Genomic DNA, 22,210 nt, shown 5'->3' with positions numbered 1-22,210 from the left:
GGAAAACAAATATCCAAAAATTAGTCCCTTTTCTGAATGTTAAGCCTCAATGGTTATAGTACAATGACAAATATTTTTCCCATTAGGGATGTTATTGAAAAGCTATTTTCTGATGCCATTGAACAAAGAAAAGAAGATATTCAACAAAACAGTGATGTAGCACGCAGCTTAGCAACCTTCCAAAAATATGGGAATGACCAGATCCCTACAGTTCCGAACACAGGAAGAATTAATCCTCGAGGAGGAGGGTTTTTCTCAGGCGTTCTGACAGCTTTAACTTGTGTAGCAGTAAGTTTCATCTGGTTGATTTTTCATATTTACTTCATTAAGCATGCAATCAAATATACTTAAATTACATGCACATAAAAAAGATCATCAGCACAGAAAAGACTTCAGCTGAGCAGAGTAAATAAGATAGCATTCAGAGTTGTCTGGCAGGAACTACAATTGCAAAGGGAAGTTAGACAAGTTGGGTAAAACTTCAAGATACTTTCTTATAACCTGAATATTCTAGGGTCCATGAAATGGAAGATTCTACATGTCAAGCCCCTTAATGCGTGTTTATTTGTGTCATTAATATATTTGCTCTGCAGGTAAAGGATCTCTTTTTTTTTTCTTTTTTTCCTTTTTTTTTTTTTCTTTTTAAAAATCTACCTATAGGTAGTTCTACTTGGATATCACTGGAGTAGCAGAGAATTTGAAGAAGATCATCTTGTCCACAAGCCTGTGGCTAAATGGACTGCTGAGGAAGTGATACTTTGGCTAGAGCAGCTGGGCCCATGGGCTTCACATTATAAAGAAAGATTTTTACTGGAGAAAGTGAATGGAAGGTGAGAGGCCTAATTGTCAAGAACAGCTGTCATTTGATTGGACTACTGGATAGCATTCATTGGGGACAGTATATGGTGAAATGACCATACTTCGTTCCACATTGTGGGAGCGTTCTGTTGATGTATCAGAATAAAATTTAGGGGAAGTTTTTAACACTTGTAGTTGAAAACTTTAGTAGTAGATACTAAACAAGCTAACTAAAAATTTTCTAAGAAATTTTTTAAATGTCAGTACAGACTGAAATGATACTGAAAGTAAAACTCTACTAATGTATTATCCACCCCTCCCACCTTTTCTTTCTTGTGAAAATATGCCTATGCTATATGCATTGTTGCGTTCCACCCAAGAGCTCTAGGAGACCAGACTAGGTCTGTGAAGTACTGAAGAACTGTGTTCAGTAACAGCCAACAAGCTGATAAATTTGCATGCTGAAAGCAGGCAAGAGAAAACTTGAAAAGAAGGATATTTAAAACCCAGGCTCTGAGACGCAGTTGATTCAGAACACTTGATATGGAATGTAATCCAAAAGCTGATACCTTCTATCAGTAGCTTATTGTTTCAGTATGCAATTGCTAATTTGTTAGTCATACCTTTTTGGTGAAGAGGCACTATTTACCATCTGAATTCTTCTGCTTTTGTAGACTCCTCCTAACATTGACAGAGGAGGATTTCACAAAAGAGCCTTACACTATACAGAACAGTAACCATAGAAAAGCAATTATGGCGGAACTGGAATGTGTGAAAACTTTAGGTGTTAAACCACCACAGAACCTTTGGGAATATAAGGTAAATATTATATAAAATCTGTCACGTATATTAAGTATTTTTAAAATACTACCTTTAAAAGAAAATTCTCTTAAAGCCAGGAAGAGTGTTAACGTAGTAGGAATACCGTTGTAAAAACTGCTTGGTTTAACGAACTGTTGTATTTGAAAAATGATCCTTTGAAAAATGATTGTCAGAAAAATCTAAGAACTGCCATGTCCCTTTCATTTTATTTTTTGTTGTTTGAAACTTGATAATTTGATACCTTTCAGGCAGTAAATCCAGGAAAATCACTCTTTCTCCTGTATGCACTGAAGAGCTCTCCAAGACTCAGTATGTTATACCTATATTTGTTTGATTATGCAGAAGCTTTCCTACCTTTCATCCACACAATTTGCCCTACGCAGGAAGACAAGTATGAAGATATCTTCACAAAACTACTAGTAAGTTTTCAAAACATTAAGTATGCTATTGCTTTAGTTATAAGCATTTTAAGACTAAATAAAACCATGATGTGATTATTCACCATTTCATCTCCTTACAAGACAAAAAAAAAAAGGCCTACAAAGTAGGTGGTACCTTGATTTTGTTGTATGTGATCACCAGTGTTGTGACCATTACCTTTAATAAGATTGATTTTAAGGCTTTTAAGACTTTAAATCTGCAAAACTGTTTTTTTTTGAAGTTCACATGACTATAGAAAGACTGTTCACTCAAAAATACCTGTATTTTAGCAAATGGCACTGTAAGGTCTGGCTGTCTGTGATGTTTTATCCTAATGTGATGGAAATTACTATGTACCTGAAAGTATAGTAAAGATAAATTACTGCTTTCAATGTATGAAAAAACAATAACAAATAAAATAGCGGAAATAAGCCAGTATTGTGCCTGTTTAATAGGAAATTGACTAATAGTCTTTTTATCCTAACTTACAGGACCTTAAAGATCCTTCTTGGAAACAGTGGAGAGAATTCATTGTGAAGTATTTATTTTTGCCATACCAGTTGATAGCTGAATTTGCTTGGGATTGGCTGGATGTGCACTACTGGACATCGAGATTTATAATTGTAAACGCGATGTTGCTCTCTGTTCTGGAATTATTCTCCTTTTGGAGGCTGTGGTCAAGGAGAGAATTGAAGTAAGTCTTACTGAGCTTGTTGAAGAGGGTAGGAAGTACATCACCTTATAAATAGAAAGTAACAGTCTTATAATTTCACAGTTGCTTACTGACATGACAGTGTCTAACTACAACTCTGAGGTTAATAAGAGCGTGTGATCTGAATCTGCACATATACTAATACTCACTCTTGAATATCTTTATTTCTGTGAATACCTGAAAGGGTTTCTTGTAGCTGGATTTACTGATCGGATGTAGCAAATGCAGGAACAGTAATAAGCATGTTCTTACCCATTGGGTAAATATTAACTCTTACCTTGAGAATGAACTTTTATGGTAACTAGTATTAGCTGTCAGCTGAGAACTAAATATGTAAGAACTTTGTCATGATATGCTTACAATATAGTTATTAAATGATGAGTCCTCAGGATCGTAAATAAGTTTAGTTAGATTGATATTATTTCTGATAGGTGACCAGAATTGCTGTTTTCAGTTACTGCTTTAGCCTTAATTCAAGCCTATTAATATTACTTCATAATCGCTGTGATCCTTTACAGTTTTTAGAACTTGCATAGGAAAAATTCTTGTTTAGTGTATACTGGGTTTTCACTTTCTCTGCCAGCGGCTAGGGGGCAGAACATCTTCAAAAGAGAACAGGGTACATGGAAATAATCTATGACAAATCTGGAATTTGACCACTTTAACTTGCTGTGCTTTGTGGTCTGAATAAATTGACTTAATGCTTCCTCATGTAATATCTAGTATTACTGTATTTTTAAGGAAGTTTTTCTGGAGTGCAAAATGGTGTTTTACAGGTACCTGAGTAAAGGCTTAAATAATTTGAAGCTGCAGCACATATTAGCTTTTCATAGTACGGGTAAAACAAAATGAGAAGTTCCTCTAAGCCTCTCCCTTTCCTTTTTCACAGGACTATTCCTCACAGAATGTGGAGACATTTCTGGAAAGTCTCAACCCAGGGTCTTTTTGTTGCCATTTTTTGGCCTTTTATTCCTCAGTTTGTCTGTAATTGTTTGTTTTACTGGGCCTTGTACTTTAACCCAATTATAAACATTGATCTTGTGGTTAAAGAAGTAAGGCGTCTGGAGACACAAGTGCAGTGACTGGCATTGGAACTTCTGAGCTGTTTAGCTTCCAAAAATGGACATTGGAAATAAGTTTTGCTTTTCTTCTTTATGTATGTGGCAGTGAAAGTGGTGGATTATGTTAACTTGAACATACAAAAAAGCCTTAAGGTAAGTTACTCTTAAGCTAGCTGATTCCAAATCTGAGGATGGGCTCTATTATCCAAAAAGAATTTTCTATTTAAAAAAAAAAAAAATTACATTCCTGATTTAGCTATGTAAAACTTACACAGTCATGTCACCCTATTTTTGATCAAATCAAATTTCGCTATTCTGTCTTGAGCATTCTGATTATTTTCAAGCCTGCCTTAAAATCAATGTCTTCTGAACAGCTACAGTGATTCTTACTTTTTTTTTTGAACTCTTTTTTTTTTAACTTAGCATGTCATACCAGCAATGTGTTCTTCAACTTAAGTTTGCCAAAGGAAAGCTCTTCCTGGGTAGGCTTGATATTGAAAGGACTTCAGTGTTTTCAGTCTGCTTTACGTGTAAAGTTGTGACTGTCAATACACAGTCTCGGAGTAGAGTTTGTTGTAAAATGCCTGCTGTTGAAGGCAAAGACTGCTTGAGTTTTCTTGTCTTTTGGAAGATGTGGCGATTGCCATTCAGATTTTTTATTCAGATCAGTTAGACTTCATCAATGGCTTCTTTAATGCTCTCCTCCTGATGTCTTTTGCTAATTCTTACATTCAGGGTTCTCTCTTAAAAAGGGTTGTTTTGGAAAAGTGGCCTGACACTGTAATTACATCTTACTGCAATATAATGTGTGTATCTAGATCTGTGAGCAAGGTTATTTTGTGTACACCGGGTTGCCATTTATTAATGTATGGTTTTTGACTGAAGCAGAAGTTGGATTTTTCAAGAGTTTTGTCGCCTTGCATTCAACATTGGTTTGTGTTGGTGTTTGTTTTTTTTCATTTGTATCATTAATATGAACTTTAAAGTTGCCTATGAATATTTTTAAAGATTAAAGATCTTTTTTGAAAATTTCATCCTTCCTAAAGAAGTGTTATTTTTTTTTTTTTTTTATATTGAAGTACTTGTCATTAGCTTTGACTTGTGCAAACTTGTTCTGTAGCCCTGCATCTCTAAGTAAGCTGAGGTGCGTGAAAGTCGACATAAGAGACTCCTGGTTCTTAAACTGCTAAAATTAGCAGTTATGAAAAAGTATATTACTCAGCAATTCATGTTACTGATACCTCTTCCTAAAAGATTTCAAAAAACTATGAAGTGACCCTAGCTAAAACCATCTTTACATCCTTAGGACGTATATATACACTTCAGAACTCTGCAAACTTATGCTGTCCAAGACCAGAAACTTATGGGAAAGGCAGTCAGTCCCCAGTGACTGCTACTTTTTTCATGTTTCTGTCTTGGTGATGGTTTGCGTTTGCACTTTCAAATCTGGCTCTGAAGTTTTAAGGGTAGAATTTGTCCCTGTGCCCACAGGAAGTTCAAGGTGTACATAAAGTAAGGAGCTTGAGCCATATCAAATCAACAACTTCTCTAGAAAACTGTATTTAAAAAGTAAGAAAGGAAAAATAAAAAAGAATTAGCCATTTTTTAATACAGGTAGGACTACTTAAGGTGAATGAGATGCAAAAGTTAAATTAGGCTTCATAATAAGTTTAATATAGATGAGAGAGCTCTTTGTGCTGACACTGTCACTTCATGCGTTACTTCTGTTCAGTTCAAAGTTAACAAATGTTAAGGTAAATGTTAGTGGAAAAGTTGGATTTGTATCTTGCAGCCAGTGGAGGGGGGGTAAAAAGTTCACAGTGAATGATATAAATCTGAAAAATCTGTGAATCTGAATTTAAACAAAATTAATGTTGTCAGTTACTCTTTAATCTGATAAACTCAAATTCCTATTTAGTCAATAAAAGCTTACACAGAACTAAAGAATTTGCTTTTACTCTGTGCACTGTAGAAGGTAAATAAGAGAAAAAATATTTACTTTGGCCATTCTGGCGTGGAGAGGCTGAAGTGGAAAATCATTTGTTATCGCTACTATGACCAAAAAAAAAAAGAGTCATTTTAGATTTAAATACATACAAAGTTTCCATAAAGACTGATGTCATATATCTAATACCTACACAAAGGCTGAATCTCACCACACATAAAGTCTGGCCATAAAAGGTATTTTGTATGATAGGGAGCTTTAGAAAAACATTTGGCAGCTTCACGGTCACATTCACATGCCATTTTTTGACATTTGTCTTCTAGTGATTCTGAAAGAAAACACAGTAAGTTTGATGTTAGTCTGAAGTAATTAAAAACCCCAAATGGAATACCAAGAATTGCTACCTCACATTCCACGTTTGCCATATAAATGGCTCTTCTATTTCAAGTGCAATAGGAACTGTACCGAGCTTTAGTAAGATTTACAGTTCTTTTGTGTTCTTCCTCCATGCTAGGACATCTCAGTGACAGAGAATATACAAGCAGGGTTTGGTTTAGTGACAAATAATCAGTGGAACTATCTTGGCAGGTGAAAATATAATTGATAAAGACTTAAATTCCCTTCTTCACATTCTTTAATAAAGGAACTCTGATAACTGATTCCACTTTAGAAAGTGGTATGTGACCCTCCCTGCCTGCCCTGTTGCTCTAGTGAAACTTGAGTTTGGGATGGTATTTTCCATTTAAAGGATGTAACATTAAAATTATACATGTGAAATAAGGAATGCAAAGATGTTCCATGTTCAACTTACATCACCCACCTTTTTTATTAAGGCATTCACTAAGAATTTAGGTAACGTGTTTAAGGACAATAAAATCCTTGTCTGGCCATATTTGTTTTATAATTGTGGTGGTGTAATTTAACAGATTTCTTGGCATGAATGTTTCTTCTTGGCATGAACGTTTTCTTCTACAGCAAGATATTTTGGTTTTGTTGTGCCAACCCAGTAATGTGTGTTTTTTTTTTCTCTCTGCAACTGTCTGTAAACTGAAAAATCCTTGATTATATTTTGTTTGAGTATTTAACATTTTGAAAGCTTAGCTGAATCTGCTTGAGATTTGTCTAGGAGCAGAACAAGTGTTCAGTTTGGTGAATGAACTCAAATTCTGCTATGAAATGGAAGCATTCAGCATAAGTAGTATAAACACGATAGGATGAAAAAAACCCATTAATCCAAGAGAGCTGTTCCTTCTTTTGTTATTGCTCCAAACTTAATCTCCTCCATGGTATGTCAGGGACTTTGTTTCAGCTTTGTTTCTTGATGACGTGCCTACTGTCTTGGTCAGTATTTTAAAATATTGTGAGCTTCTGGACTGGAACAGGAGCAGAACCTTTACAGCCCAATACAGGTGGACTGTAACTTGACAGTTAATGAGAGAGTGTGAGAGACAAGACACTTAGTACTTCTGAAGCAGAGCAGGAAATCAGCAAGTAAAGATTCTGTATGACGTAGGTACTTGGGCAAAGTAAAGATTGAATGAAAAGGAGGAAAAGAAATATTGCCAAAAACTTTCATTTGATTTCAGGTCAGGCAAATTCTAAATTGAGTTACGAAATGAAAGGTTTTTGTGTTTTCTCTGAATGGCCTACTGTGGTGCCTTTAAACTGTGGTAGTCAAAAAATCACACTTATTTTTGTAAACAAGTTTATATAGGGGTCTGCATTTTTGTGGTGCAAATAATAACCAATTCTCAGTCTGATTTGCATTCTAGGTGGTAGCATAAAATTACAAGCAAAGTAACTTTGACCTAGCACCTGATTTAAAAAAAAACAAAACCAAAACCTACAACAAAAAAACCCTGCAAACTTTAGGGGCTTTTGAGGAGTTAGGGTTTCAAAAAGTCTTTGAAGTGTATTGGAAAATATTTGCTAAAACTTTGGGAGTTATGAACAAATAATGTAAAAGAAATGCTGCTTTTTGCTGTTCAATGTTTTTTGTTTGTTTGATATCTCTTTGTCCTTCTCTTTTATACTATAGCATGGCAACTATATTACATTCATATTTCAGAGCAATCAAACAGAATTTATCAGGATGCGGTCAGCCATCTGTTGCAACTTACACATTAATTATGTAACTATTTCCAAATTAACATTTTATGGCTTGTGGACATGTTACTTCCATAAATAAAAACACACTCATCAAATATTTTATTACCTCGGTGTTTGAAATTGTAAGTTGTAATTGTGAATTCATTCATAAATTGCAGACACTAGCAGTAGGCAGTGCAACTGATCAGTGGTAAGTGTGCCAATAACTGGTCCATCATAAACTTGTGAATGGTGTGAAGTATTTTCTGCTAAGTATAAAAAGGATCCTTTTTAAACAATTGTAATTTTCTTGCCTCCTGTTTGTAGTTGCTTTCCATTTGGAGACTTGCAGGGAGCAGTATGTCGTGGGTTCCTCAACTTATGTAAATGCCAAGTAAAAAGAGGGGGTTTTTTTGGTAGTGTTTTCTGAAAGGGTTAATAAAAGCTTGTAGATCAGAACTTTGTGTGTATCAGTAGGTGGGATTAAGAAGAAGAAACTGCAATCAGTTGATTAGCATAGCTGGGCTTTCTGGAGGCACAGCTTACCCTGGCAAAAAAAAAATCACAAGGGGAAGGATGCTAAAATAAGAATTTTACAGTTAATTAAGAAAATGTCTTTCTATGAAGTCAGTAAGACAATCAATAGAAGTAAAAAGAAAGAAAAACCAACCCGCCAAAAAAACACAACAAAAACCCCCTCCACTAACAAAACACTAGAACAGCTCACTCACCGCAGACAGGCGTGTTGTCTTCACATTCCCAGTGGTAACTCTCGATCTTTGGGTGACAACCTGCTTGTTCTGCCTTACCATAGCAGCAGTCATGGTTAAAGCAGCACCTGAGAATAACACAAATGGGCTTGCCTTAATTCATACTGTAGTGATTTATGATCACATAATCTGGATGGATTTTACCAGCGTGTTTCTACAGGCTGTGAGATAATATGAGTAAGCATATGCAAATGTACAGAGTTATTTGCTCAGGAACCAAAACAGGGTAATCGTTTAATAGATCACCTGGAAAAAATTATTACTCTTTCATGTAATCGATGATAAAGAAAATGTCTGATACACATTGATCTGGTTGAACTTCCTCATAGATGAAAATAAAAGGAATCTTTATAAAGCATTCTCAGTTTTAAACACAATAAATTATTATGTGGGTATGCCTCTCTCCTAACCTCTTCCAAGAAAAAGACTAAATGCCAGAATAGTTTGTGAGACAGTGAATGATGTATTTTTCTGCCAGTTATTGATGCTATTGTAATAGTAATGGGAAAGGGACAAGAAGATTTGTTAGGCCGCGGCATGCTATCATAAATGTTGTCTTACAGCAAAGTCCTTAGATGGTGGTAGAAAAGCTGAGAGTGAGGGAAATGTTAAGTAATGAATAGCCATGAGTGCTGTTTATGCCAGAGTATAACTAAAACTGCTCGGTATCATGAGAAAATTTGGAAAATTGCCCAAAATGATATTTCAAAATTGTTCTTGTCATAATTGAGACAATGAATTCATAGACTTCCTATCACATTGTGGAACTGAACATACAGGTAAGCATTAATGGCATATTTTAGTGCTTAAAAAAAGAATTACTCTTCTGGTGTAGAGTCATTGCAAGCCCAGAAGAGCAAGCAGGGGGAGGTAGCAAGGATCTGAAATTAGATAGCTTGTAAATTTTTGCCGCAAACTAACTATACTCTTTTTTTTTTTTTTTTTTTTTGTCTCAGTGGAAGAACAGGATGTGTCCACAAGCTCTTTGCATTCAGTCATTCGGTTTCCTCCTGGTAGACTTAAACCATCGTATTATAGTAGACACATGATGTTTAGATGGTGTTTAGATTGCCTGAGGAATTTTTGTCTGCAATAGAAAAAGTCAATGCTGTGAGCTCGCATTTGAATTACTGTTTTTTCTGATGCTTATTAAATAATTACGTGGTAATGCCACACAAATCTCAATTTAAAGGTCCTGCGGTATGTAACAGTTGAACGGCACATGCCTGTGAAGTAGCTGAATACGTCCATGTCATGCATAGAAATTAAAAAACCCAAACTGACTTCTAATGAGTCTTTGTAGCAGCACTAAGGTAAATAAAGTAGGAAATTCGGCTTCTTTTGCCATAGTGCAGTCTATCTTAATGTGTTTACAAAAAAATTTAGAATTAATCTTCTTTTAAGCATTTTAAATAAAAGTAGATGCTTAAGGATTTTACATTCTATCTTATGAAAGCAATATATGATTGTCTCTATTTGAAAGTTCATAAGTGGCAGGCAAAAATCTAAATTGCAATAATTATTATTTGAATAATTCCATTACAGACATTCTTACTTCAGATTAAGTATTTCTGTTTAATTTGTTTTCAGGCATAATTCTGAATGTAAACAGACCAGCACGTAGCTCAAAACTTTAAGAAATCGAACTTGATTCGAAGAGAGTTTGTCTCTGCGTTCAATTGGTACAATTCTTGATTCTGTTCAAATGCAGTAGAGTAAGTACACTCACTCTGGCTTGTTCTTACCATTCCGTAGCTATTGAAATCCTAACCACAAATAGCTAACCATGTTTTGTGGAGAAGCAGCTTCTTGCTACTGTGGGACTTTTACAAAGTGAAAAAATGGCCTACAATGAAAGATTGGCAAACTGCAGATTCTCCATCATTATCTTTAGGTATTCGGAGGACCAGAACTAATAATAGTCCCTTCTTTTTTTATGTGTTCCCAGTCATTAAAGTAGCAACTACATGCTACAAAATCATCTTTAAAATAACAGATTAGACATCCAAAAACTTGAAATACATAGGCAAAGATTCTAAAAGTTTTAGGTGTAATCATGACTAGTATCTTTATGCCAAAAAAAAAAAAATCAGATTTGAACTTTCCATATATTCTACCCTAAATGTATCAGACATTTGTTTTCCTTTTAATTTATAACATACCTGTCTGATAAGTCAGATCTTAAGATGTCACAGACAGTGGGGAAATGTATCATTATAATGATAAATTTGAAAATATAAAACCTTTATTTGACTACTGTAACCAGAAAATCATTTTCCTGTCAGCTAATGTTCAATTAGAAATTAAATTCCTGGTAGCCAATATGCTGAGATTTAGTACTAAATACAAAGGTCTGGTTTTAGAATTATTTTAGTAACAATTCATAATTCCTTTTATTCTGAAGTTATTTTTCAACAGGTTGACTTTTGCATAATTTTCCGAGTATTTTAAATACTAATAAAATGGGATGGATGGTAGTAGAATCAAAAGATTTTTCAGTAGCTTTTTTTTTTAATTTTTACTTTTATAGGTAGCTTGAATATTTGCGTATTAAAGCTTCTCCAAGAAGACTTGAGTTCTTCAGTTCTTGGCCAAACAGCAACAGCAAAGAAAATCAATTGTACTGTGAATCCAATATTAGCGCGATGAGAGTTTCAGTTAAAGGCAGGTAGGACTCGTGTACATTTACAGTAACACAATTTTAATGCTTCAGAGTTTCTTAGCAGTCTGAGGTATGTCTAACCTCAGTTCCCTCACTGATGTTAAATAGGCCTAATTCATGTTTTAATCCTTTTACTCTGTCATCTGCATACATTCAGCACTTAATTACTCAGATAGTTACTCTTACCAGTCTACTCTGTCCTTGGGCCATCCTCTTCCTCCCAGACCACAGTAGCATCCGTAACGTAGGTAGGCAAAAGGAGATCGTCCTGTAGTACATCTAATGGCTCCGGCTAATTCAAGAATGCCTCTTCGATTTCTAAAATGGGCTTCCCCAAAAGTGCCTTTATAAACTGTGGAAGAAAAACTCTTTATTTTTTATTGAATCAAACATGCAGATATAAAATAGGATTTATTTTTTTAAACTTTGATAATGAATGTCAGTACTTGAAAATAATACAGTTTTCTTTTGACACTTTGGGGCCACACTGCTTGACCCAGTCCCTTTTTACTCCAATCTATGGTGAACGGAATTCTAAACAACATCCTGAACAGCTGTAGTGGTTTCCTCCCATCAAGGCAGCGTACGGTGGCAGACTTGAGTCATTTCCAGTCTTCAGGCTGGCAAGGGCTAGCATGTGCTCTGTGGTCTAGGTCCACTAATCTGCTAAGATTAGATGCCCTAAGCGTTGCAGCATTTTCTCCTTATCATAATATGCAATTTTGCGCATGTTATTTTGTAGAATGTAAGGCTTTACATTGGAACAAATATGTCCTTTATGATGGGGTTCTGTTTTTCCTCATTTTTAGACAAGAAGCCACATAACTGGCAGGGGTGGGTGTAGAGCTGGGAAATGGGCGGGTGTTTGGGGTCCTTTCCAGGGAAATTAGAAGAAGGGTTGCTGCTTTTTTTCTGATTTATTTTGTTTGGGGTGTTTGTTGTTGTTGTTTAAGGGATACTCACTATTATTTCTCGAGAACAAGACTGTGTTTAAGAACTTCATTTTAACTGTCCCACGTCAGTACTAAAGCAGTAGGTCCAGGACAGCAGATAAATGTTGAGCCACCAAATGAGTTTTTTTAGGGTTCCATATCATCCTTCAGGTTGAGCTAACGCATCAAGGACCTTTAGTCGTAATGGGCAGCATTTCCTTGCGATGCAGGCTCCAAGCTATTTGCAGCAATTTTTAAGAAGTTGGATGAGTACAAAACAAATTAGTGGAAGGATGCTGATTAGAGTTGTCTTACTAACTAAACTAATGATTTATTTTGGTATGAGGAGAACCGTTTATAAACCTTAACTCCCAGTATTGGATACGGATTGTGAAAGACATTAAGATTTAATAACTGATAATATCTGTGAGAGACAGCAGAAAAAATATTTAGACTTTGTTATTGAAGGCTTTGATATTTATTTTCCTACAGAATAACTATATGATTATACAGTTTGTATATAATCTGTATAATCATATAATCTATTATAATAGACTAACTAATAGACTAATCTATTATAATAGATCATATGATTAACTATAATCAGTTAATGGAAGACCTGCCAGAAAAAATATTGTTCCCAGCACAGTTGAGTAACTTGAAACGTGTGGGATGCTGGTGACCTCCAGCACTCGTAATTTCACAGAACAAAGGGATTTAAACACCTCATGAAATCGCCTCATTAAGAAATGCAGTTGGTTTGTATGTGAGAATGGTGAAAAAGCTTTAGAAAGAATGTTTGTAGCTAATCCTTACTTATGAAAATAGCTAGGCTTCCGAAAACAATATTTAGTACTTTTCTGACTGGCGACTACTCCCAGATCTCGTTCCCTCCTGCTTTGTGGGCATATGATCTAGGGAGAGGAGAGGATGTTGAAACAAGGGTGCTTAAACTTGCACATGCATCTTTGGCCGTTGGTTGAAAGCAATCACATCTTGAGGAGTTACAAAAGATTCCTTGGCTGTGATTCCTTGCAAATACAAAAGATTCCTTGCAGTTTCATTTAAAAACTGTTCCATTAGCACTAAAACTAAATCGCTAAGATAGTGAATAGTGTCTATTGTGTTGTGGCTCCAATTCCAGGATATTATCTGCTGTTTAGTTATATAGGGGTTTTGGTAAAAAAAATCCTCTTGTGCTTTCCCAAGGGGTCCATAAGGTGTACTGGGTGGACTCTTTGGAACCTGTAGTTCTAGGTGTCAAAATAACAGTCATGTTGTGGAACTGACACATCATCGTCTCCCATTCTGTTGAAGCTCTGGATATGTGTTTCAGTTGTGGAAGCATCCATTTGAGTATAACCAGGTTCTTATCTTTACAATAGCACTGAGTTAGCCACGCTGCCAGTACAGGTTCAGTAAATTTCCAACTGAAAAAAAATCTGCAATAAGGCTGCAGTATTACAAATGACATTCTGTTTATACTCTTCAACGTTTGGTAAGCTTTGGCTAGACTCTTGTAGTTAGCCAGTAATGTCTGAAGGAACCATGTTAGTGGTTAATGGCAAAGCTGGGTTTGTTCTCCATAACATTAGTGATCCTGAAGAAAGTGAAGAATTTTTACATTGTGTCTCAGTTCTGGCAACTGGGGAAGGATGGTGTAGGAGAGCTACAAGACAGGAAGAGGAAACTAAGAATTTCCGAGTCATATTCGTGGTTTCATCAGAGAATTGTTTGCTAACTTCGGAGAAATCCAGTCCCTTGATGTAAATCCATGTGAAGTCTGCTCCCTGAGGAGCTGAAGTATAAATCTTTAAAATGCGCTATGTAACTTAAAGGAAGGACATAAACTTTTTATCCTTGCAGTTTATTTGTGTTACAGCGTCTGGACATCCAGGTATAAACCAAGAGTGTATTGTACTGTACATACTCTGCGTATGACTGAAGGAAAAGTCTCTATCCCAACAGCTTTGTAATTTGAGTTCAATAAAAGCGTCAAAAGACAATCCCAGAATGCATGGAACTATGGAAATAATCAGAGGATCAGTATGATGATGGTAGCATTAGTGTATTAGCAACATAATAAAACTTCTAACTAAAGTATTTTTTCAGAACTTCTGTGGAATACAGTCAGAGAGTGCAGTGACATTCTGTGTATTTCCAAATGTTTTGCGATTAAGGTATGTTTTTGAAATCTTCTGTGTGGATTCGTTTGTTTTTATGAAGACGTTGCATTTATCGCTATGGCCAAGAGTATTCCTGTAGGTTTGATTATGCATTCCTGAAGGAGTAGTGTCATCCCTCTATGTCTAGTGTTTTTTGTTTTCGTCATGCAGGTTTTGTGCAGCTCTATCGAACACAATATTGTGGGTGGGGAAAAAGGGAGGGAATCAGATTGCATTTATTTTAATTTAATTGCTTTATATTGTGTATGAAAAAATCAAAACCACATTGGTTTGATATCTAGAGGTCACAGGAAGTACAACTAAGTGTGCAAAAATAATTTACAGTTAGACAATTGGAGTCTAGTCTTGTTATGGCTTTTAATATTCTTGTAATATTTAATTCCAGTATTTATTGCATAATAGGAATTGGAGCTTTTTTCAAAGGTTCAGCTGTTCTTGTTCTTGAAAGAAAACTTCAAAAACAGGTATTTGGGAGAGGAAAAAAAACTTAACAAGAGATTAGTCCATCAGCAGACTCAGATTTAACTGCATGTGATATAGCTGCTTTAAAGGTAAAGGCTGAAGGGAAACCAAAACTATACCAGTCCTAAGGCTACTTTAGGCACCATGAAATAGCAGGTGGTCAAAGAAAAAACCCCAGACAAATCTGTGCAGTTGTCTTTGTGATTGTAATGACTAAGCCAGAGAGATCAAAAGCCGTGAGGTGACTTTCTGAAGACTGAAATTAAGTAAACACTAAAGACAGCCTGAGAGAAAGTAACAGTAACTAATCACATTATATTTGTGTTGTGCTTGATTTTAAAACTGTAAATCCTGTTGCCCAAATTGGAGCCCTGCCACATTAGGAGAATTTGAACTTCATCATACTGTGTTGGTTTGTTGCCTGTGTAAGTGCTTAAGAGTTCAGATTGTGCTAATTGCTGTACATTATGATGTCTCTGCAAGATGTTTTCCACTATACCGTCCTACTCTCCCTTTTTCCTAGTCTCCTGAATAGCTTAAAATAGTATTTAAAAATCCAGTCCCTTAAATTTCCATGTGCATAGAGGGGAAAAAAATTTGGAAACACATTAATTTTTTGTGAAAGGTCATATTTTCTGTAACATTATATTCTTTGCAGTGGGCACAATGCAAACATAGTAATTATTTTTGCAGATATATAATTATATTTTTATTGAGATGCACAACTTCGCATAATTGTGATACGTAACTACATTAATCATTAGCATGTAGTAATGTCTATGATGTTTTGTGGGTTTTAAAAGAAATTTTAAGCCATTCTTTCAAAGACTGAGACTACAGAAACACTTTTTGATGTCAAGTATGTGTAAGATTTCCTATAGTGGTATTTCCTTTGTCCAGTTATAGTGCTCCAGTAGTTTAAGCAGACTTTCTGATGCATCTCCAAGATCTTTCCAGAAGTGGAAACCTTTGAACTTTACGCATTACAGAAACTTTTTTTTTTTTTTTGCTTAGTTTTTTTCCTCTTGGTTCATAACCCACCAGTAATGGCCTTTTTCTCTTCATCTTGTTGCCCAGGCTACTGATGTGCTATCTCCACAAACTGTGCTCCCAGGTAAATTTTTTGAAAGGATAAATTTGCCTGTTTTGGTATGTGGTCCAAGCATTGAGAAACAGGTAAATTGCATTTCCCTTCCTCCTCACTGCCTACGGAGTGGGTGACTGCGGTGCCTGACTCAGAGCTATCGGACAGAAGCCAGGCTCTCTGTAACGATCACTGCAGGCTGGCAGAAGCAGTGAAACAGTCTTTCATTGCTTGCCTTAAAGTTGTTGCTGAGGTTTGCGCCGCGCAAAGGATGAAGTCCGGAGGATGATCACAATGCAGAAGGAATAATAGGGTCATGCTGAGGTCAGGAAGCAGAATTGGGGCAGTGATCTTGGTGGGACCTGAAGTTGGCCCCATTATGCAAGCACCTTGCCCTGTGGTCTTTAATCATGCGATTGCCTCCCCCCTTCCAGACCCTGCTTCATTCTGTGACAGAATCTGTGATAAGAATGAATTGAGGCCTTAGGATCCTTCTTTTTGCAAGATTTGGTTTGGTAAATTTGTGAGCTGTGTAGGAATGTTTTAAAAAAGTGCGAGAAGACAAAAGAGAATCTCTTAAGGCAGCTGAATGCTATTTTGGAAAACTGGATTTTATCTTTACAGCTGTCAAAAAGGCTCAGCATAAGGTTAGTTTAATCACATTAAAACAATGCCTATTGATGTTTACTAACAGTACGCTCCCAGCCTGCTGAATATCCTGGGGTTGGGGTACCAAACTATTGCAACACGCAGTGAGAGCCAGGCTTTGACTAGTTGAAGTTCTGCATAATTGTAAGTAGTCGTAGTTAAAATTGGGTTCTAACATGTCACCACGGGAACCTAAAATTAGGCGATGCTTTTTTGTGCCAGCCCACCAACCTTTCTGAAAAAAAAAGGGATGATAATATAGTTTCACAGAAGTGTGAAATAAGTACACTCAGATACTATACCAGTGAATACCTCCGAAAACTTATGAGGAAATGGACTGTAAAGTATTACAACTGGTCTTTAATACTGCTTCATAAACAGGACATAGAAGACAAAAAAAATAATTAAATACTTGCAAAGTGAGTAGTTGGCTATGCTCAGGTGTGAGGCAGGGGTCCTTTAATTACGTTCTCACATCATAACTTATTCATAAAGACTGACTCATTCTTTCAGAATAACCCAGGTATGGGTTTGCTGGCAATCTCAGTTCTAGCAGTTCCTCGCTGAAGCACTCTGAGAAACCTCTCCCTAACGCCCACAAGAAAAGTGTGGGAAAATGTATTGGCTTTGTAGGAAGACTGGTATTACACATGCAATCTGCAGTCTGATTGTAAACACTGCACTTTTTAACGCACTTGCACGTTACTGATGAACTTTTAAAAAGCGCTGTAAGACCCTCCAGCGCGGCTCCCCTGTTCGCATCCACGTTGAGAAGCGGCCGGGCTGTCACCGCTGCTACAGCCGGCACCTCGCGTTTCCCGCTCGGGAGCGTCCCCCCCGCGCCCCGGACAAACTCTCAAAGTCCTTCATTCCAAAGCGTGAGGGTACTCCCTTGCCATGATCTTCCCTAACGCGCTCTCCTCTCCCGCCTCCCCCAGACGCACCCAAGCCCCGTTCCTCCGGGTGCGGGGCGCCCGGCGAGGGGCGAGCGCGGCCGGGAGGCGCCGCTGGACCGGGGCGCGTCCCCGCCGGGAGGGACCGGACCGGACCTGGCGGAGCCCCGGCCGCGGGCCCGCAGCGGCTCTACTCACCGGCCGCCAGCAGCAGCGGCAGCAGCAGCAGCAGCGGCGGGCGCAGGGGCAGCGGCGGGCGGCGGGGTCCCATGGGCAGCGGCGGGCGGGGGCGCGGGCTCCGGCGGCAGCGCCCGGCTGCGGGCGCGGGCTGTGTCGGTGTGAGCCGGGGCGGCTGCGTGCGGCTATAAGCGGCGGCTTTCTGCCCCGAGTCAGGTCCCCCCGGCGCCAGGGCTGAGGGCCGCGCTCCGCTGTCCATCTGGGCAGAAGGGAGGAGCTGCCGCCCGAGAGCCGGGACCTGTCACTCGGGCAGGGGACACACGCAGGGGACCCGCCGGCGGGTCGTCTGCTGGTCCCTGGCGAGGGGGCCTCCGCTCCGCTGCTTCCCTGCTCCGGTAGCTATCATATCTCTTTGAATTACAGCACTTCCTAGACAATTTAATCTAGATACAAAGAGTTAAGATAGCAGTGAACCGAGTTGTAAGTTATTCTAGGGGTTAATTATAACCGGTGCTGAACACATGCGCTGTGCCCGTAGTCTGAATTTGCCAAACTTCATCTCCCGATTGCTACTTTTCCTGGAGGACTAAAGAACAACCAACTCCTAAACTGGTTACAGGCATTTGTAGCTTGATCAAAGTAACTTTTTAACCTTCCTTCAACCAAGATAGACTAATATTTTTGTACATTGTACAATCTTCACATTTTTTCCATTCCAACTCTTGTATTATTTTGTAAAGCCTACAACTAGTTGCCATATTACAATCACGGTTTCATTGCCCCTCTCAACACACAGACAGTACTGCTTCCTTTTCCGTCATTTTTCCTTTCTCGTATGTTCCATGTATTTAATCAGATCTTTCATTATTGCACTGAAACCACTGTATTTCCCGACAGTTGTTCAAGCAATCAGGACCCCTGAAATTTTGGGTATTGATTTTTTTTTGTGTGTGTGTGTGTGGTTTGTTTCTTCTTTTTTTGGGGGGATCCCATTGAGGCCTACACTGCTAGGATAAGGAAGGAGAGAAAAAAACAAAGTTTTTTTAATGGAACTTTCCAAGAACTTGTTCTTGGTCATGTCATCTTACTATTGGAGAGCAGCTGGTAGCTTTTTTTGTAATGAATGGTATTTCATCAAAGAAATAAAACGTTTTTTCATGTGTATACTGACGGACAATTCTACTTTCACATTAAAATGCTCTGATTTCTGCGTTATATTGTTACTCTCTAATCAGAAGAGAAGTAGAGAATCATATGTGGTCTGATTTCAAAAGACAAAAAGCATGCACAGACAGATCAGATTTGTTTTTGTTATGCTCTCATTAATCCGCGCTCTATGAAATGTTTGTGTTGGCACTGAAGTTAGGGTAGCGTGGGATAAACGTGGAAGCACATCAGTTTAAGGTAAGATATTGATATGCCTTTGTACACCTGATCTGCCTTGGTGCAACAACGTGCAGCACACCAGAAATGGTAGGTCAGCCCACTCTGTGCTAACTCTGCTTCAAGAAGCTAAAGGATCATGGTAGGAACTTGACAAACCAGAAGAAAACAGGGTTTCCAGCTCGAGAGCTTGTACTCTGCAAAGGGACGGAAGTTGTTGGAGGCTTGCTGCGTGACCGTGACTTGCTGCTGGTCAACACCAGGCAGCTTCTGAGAGGATGTGCTCCGTGCGCTCCCAGCCAGGCTGGCTGTCCCTGCGCATGGGTCTCACCAGCACAGTGAACCACAGCTGCCACTCCGTTTCCCAACAGAGATGGGCTACAACACTGGTGAAATAGGATCTCTGGCCATCATCAATGTTGTCAATGACCCTGAGAAGTCTTGGTAATGTACAAGTCATAACAGAAAACCCATTTATTTGGGATAATTTGTTTATTTTTTTTTTTTTTTTTAGATTTTGTTGCTACTGTCATCAACTGGGTCAAAGCAATTTTCCTATTACTCATGGAGTCACATCGCTAATTACTGTTACTCTATTTTCATACTGTCACTTATACTGCATTTGTTTACTGACTCTTCCGGTGAATAAGTCACACCTATTAGAACGTTTTAATAGTGTTCAATAGCAATTTAGTGAAACTTCCAGTTGAACAGTATCCCATCCAGCATACCATTGGATATGACAATGAAAACAGTAACCAGGGGAGCAATATGAATTACATTTCGTGTTTGTTCTTCAGGAGACTGACTGATGCAATGTGTTAGTGCACTTGATGTTGGATTAGTGCAGTTGATACATTTCCTCTGAAGGAAGGAAAGTAATCTTAAAACCACTGAAAAAAAAACGAGACCAACATGTTCAGACTACAGTTGCTTCTATCAGAAAGTAGACAAAGATGCAAAGTGACAAAAACTATATGAAGTGATGAAGTAAGGAATGCAAGTCAGGAGTCTGATCGAAGGAAATACTTACATTGAGGGGGAGTTAGGTTGTCCAGTTAATTGTCGTGGCATACGGCTAAGAAAATATACTAGTAACAGATTGGAAGTTAATAGGGATTACGATCATATAGTGATTTTTTTTTTTAAAAATGAGATTTAAAATTCCCTTTACATTTTTATATAAAAACTTATGTGGCAGTGCAGACCTGTGTATTTGCTTTTTGTGGTGTTCCTTTTATCTGAAGCATTTGGTGACTGGTGTAAGTCATGTGACAAATGGCATTTTCCTTCTTACTGATGAGTTCTTTCATCAACTGGAGCTCTGCAGGGGCAGGGAGAAGCATTTACTTTACAAATATACTTTCTCAAACAAGGTTGCATGTGCTCAATGGTTGCTTTAATTAAGTTGTTTTTAAGTCTGAGGAATAGATTAATATAATTGAGACACATAGTTGTACTGACGAACATTCTCACAGCGTAACAATATTAAAGGCAAACTCGTTAAGTTAGTTGCAAACGCCTCATTCCTCAATGTCTGTGATTCTGTACATGCAGAAAGATGACAGAATACGTTAAAATGCTAAAATGTTGATGGAAAGTGCTAGAATGGTCTAAAATATGGTTAATGTAAGTGCAAGTTATCCAATTCCCTGTGAGCAGGTGAAGGCAGTGTAACAGTATATTTACTGCTGACTAAACAGCTGCAAAGCTGTATTTTTATAGTAACAGAAGTTGGTTCCATTAACAGTTTTTATTTAGTAAGAATAGTTATTTTTACTGAGAAATGAAAAAGCATTAACCACCTATCTTGGTCAAATTTATATATACTCCACATTTAGCTGTTACGAAGAGGCGTAGTGATGATGATGAGTATAGAAGTACTCAGATCTGTAGGTATCTAAGCCAAGTCCTACAAAATTAGGATTCTACTACATTAAGCATGTGACAATTAAGCTATATGACATATTTGCTGCCCCACTGAATTAATGAACAAATAAAGAATGGTGAAAGAAATTATTTTCCCTTTGGTAGAGATGGGAACGGAGGCAGGGTCATTTGCTGAAGCTGATATCTGATGACTGGAGCAGAGCTGTGAAACTGCACCTTGGTGTTCTGAATCCCAGCTTAAGTCCCAGATTGGGGTCTTCTGTGGCACTGACTCCTGGAGGAAAATAAGGAAAGAGAACACATGCCTCCATGTGAAGGTATCAGAATAATTAGAGCCGAAGAGCTGCTTCCCAGCAGTAAGTCAACTGACTGTATTTACTTGATTGCTATACTTGGCAAATGTCCCTAAGTTAACCCACGTTTTCTTAAACATTGGATTGGAACACAGATTTGTCCTGGAAAACATCCCTTACAAGTGTATGTTCCCTCAGATGCTGAATGTCCAAGTAGTACACAATCACCTTCTTATCATCGTTGTCTTCATAAAAAAACCCCAGCCCTACTTATTCAAGTATTTGTTTGGAAACATTCAGTGCCTTCATTCCCATTTTTAGAGGTTTGGCTGGCTTCCTTCTCTTTCATGTCTTTCCATCTTCCCTTAGTTCCTTTTCACAACCAATGCTTCCTGTTTACCAACGTTTTCATCAGCTCCTGTTGTTGGGGATGTTGTTCCAAAAACTATGAGAATTGTAAAGCATAGTTTGGAGAGCTAAGCTCCATGTAGAAGATTAGAAAACATTCTGCTAAGCTATTTTATACTATTTTCCAATGTACTTGGTATTATCTCATATCTATTTCTAGCATACAGAACCAAATCCAACTTTGATTTAAGACCATGGCAGGCTATAGTATAACTGGTAATGTCTTTGGTAATAGTAAGCCTATGAGTAGCATTCTGAGAGAATTCTGGGGACCATGTTTGTAATGTTGTCCTTTATATGCCCTTTGGCAGCGATGTTATTCTGTCCTTTCTGCAAAAATACTGTGCTAGTGCGTAGCTGCCCATAACAGACAGTTGTGTGCTGGAAAGGTTGTTATTACATAAATGTTCTTGAAACTGGTTTACAGTTATAATGTATGCAGAGGAGCTAAATTACTCCTACGGTTTTCTTTTTTCATCTGTCTTTTTTTGGTTTTGTTCTGTTACAGATTCCACCCTCTGCTCCTTAAGTATAATGGCTTCTAGCACAAAGTCCATCCTGTGCATATAATCACCC

At 37.7% G+C, this 22,210-nt stretch overlaps 2 protein-coding genes across 17 annotated transcripts in view; one reads left to right on the top strand and one right to left on the bottom strand.

The window, feature by feature from the left end:
- BFAR (bifunctional apoptosis regulator) overlaps positions 1 to 21,215 on the top strand; it is a 28,321-nt gene extending 7,106 nt beyond the window's left edge. For 12 of the 16 annotated variants that reach the window (XM_063345032.1, XM_063345034.1, XM_063345037.1 and 9 more), the window contains 6 exons: positions 87 to 288; positions 661 to 830; positions 1,473 to 1,617; positions 1,869 to 2,039; positions 2,532 to 2,734; positions 3,642 to 4,806. In XM_063345032.1, coding sequence (XP_063201102.1) covers positions 87 to 288; positions 661 to 830; positions 1,473 to 1,617; positions 1,869 to 2,039; positions 2,532 to 2,734; positions 3,642 to 3,834 — 1,084 coding nt within the window. In that variant the 3' untranslated portion in view covers positions 3,835 to 4,806. Of the gene's footprint in view, positions 1 to 86; positions 289 to 660; positions 831 to 1,472; positions 1,618 to 1,868; positions 2,040 to 2,531; positions 2,735 to 3,641; positions 4,808 to 10,206; positions 10,332 to 11,146; positions 11,285 to 21,077 lie in introns of those variants that run through there. The other 4 variants (XM_063345038.1, XM_063345035.1, XR_010072355.1 and 1 more) reach the window with 3 other exon arrangements.
- LOC134520075 (phospholipase A2-like) lies at positions 4,989 to 21,083 on the bottom strand. Its single transcript, XM_063345039.1, has 4 exons — positions 17,682 to 21,083; positions 11,465 to 11,630; positions 8,578 to 8,684; positions 4,989 to 6,086 (listed from the first exon to the last, which is right to left on the bottom strand). The coding sequence occupies exons 1-4, from the start codon at positions 17,917 to 17,919 to the stop codon at positions 5,941 to 5,943; spliced, it is 657 nt and encodes a 218-aa protein (XP_063201109.1). The 5' UTR covers positions 17,920 to 21,083; the 3' UTR covers positions 4,989 to 5,940.
- Positions 21,216 to 22,210: the final 995 nt, after the last annotated feature.

This window comes from Chroicocephalus ridibundus, chromosome 8, assembly GCF_963924245.1.
Source record: "Chroicocephalus ridibundus chromosome 8, bChrRid1.1, whole genome shotgun sequence".
In the NCBI taxonomy this organism is placed as follows: domain Eukaryota; kingdom Metazoa; phylum Chordata; class Aves; order Charadriiformes; family Laridae; genus Chroicocephalus; species Chroicocephalus ridibundus.
Note: the sequence above shows the minus strand (reverse complement) of the source record. Positions and strands in the feature narration are given on the sequence as shown.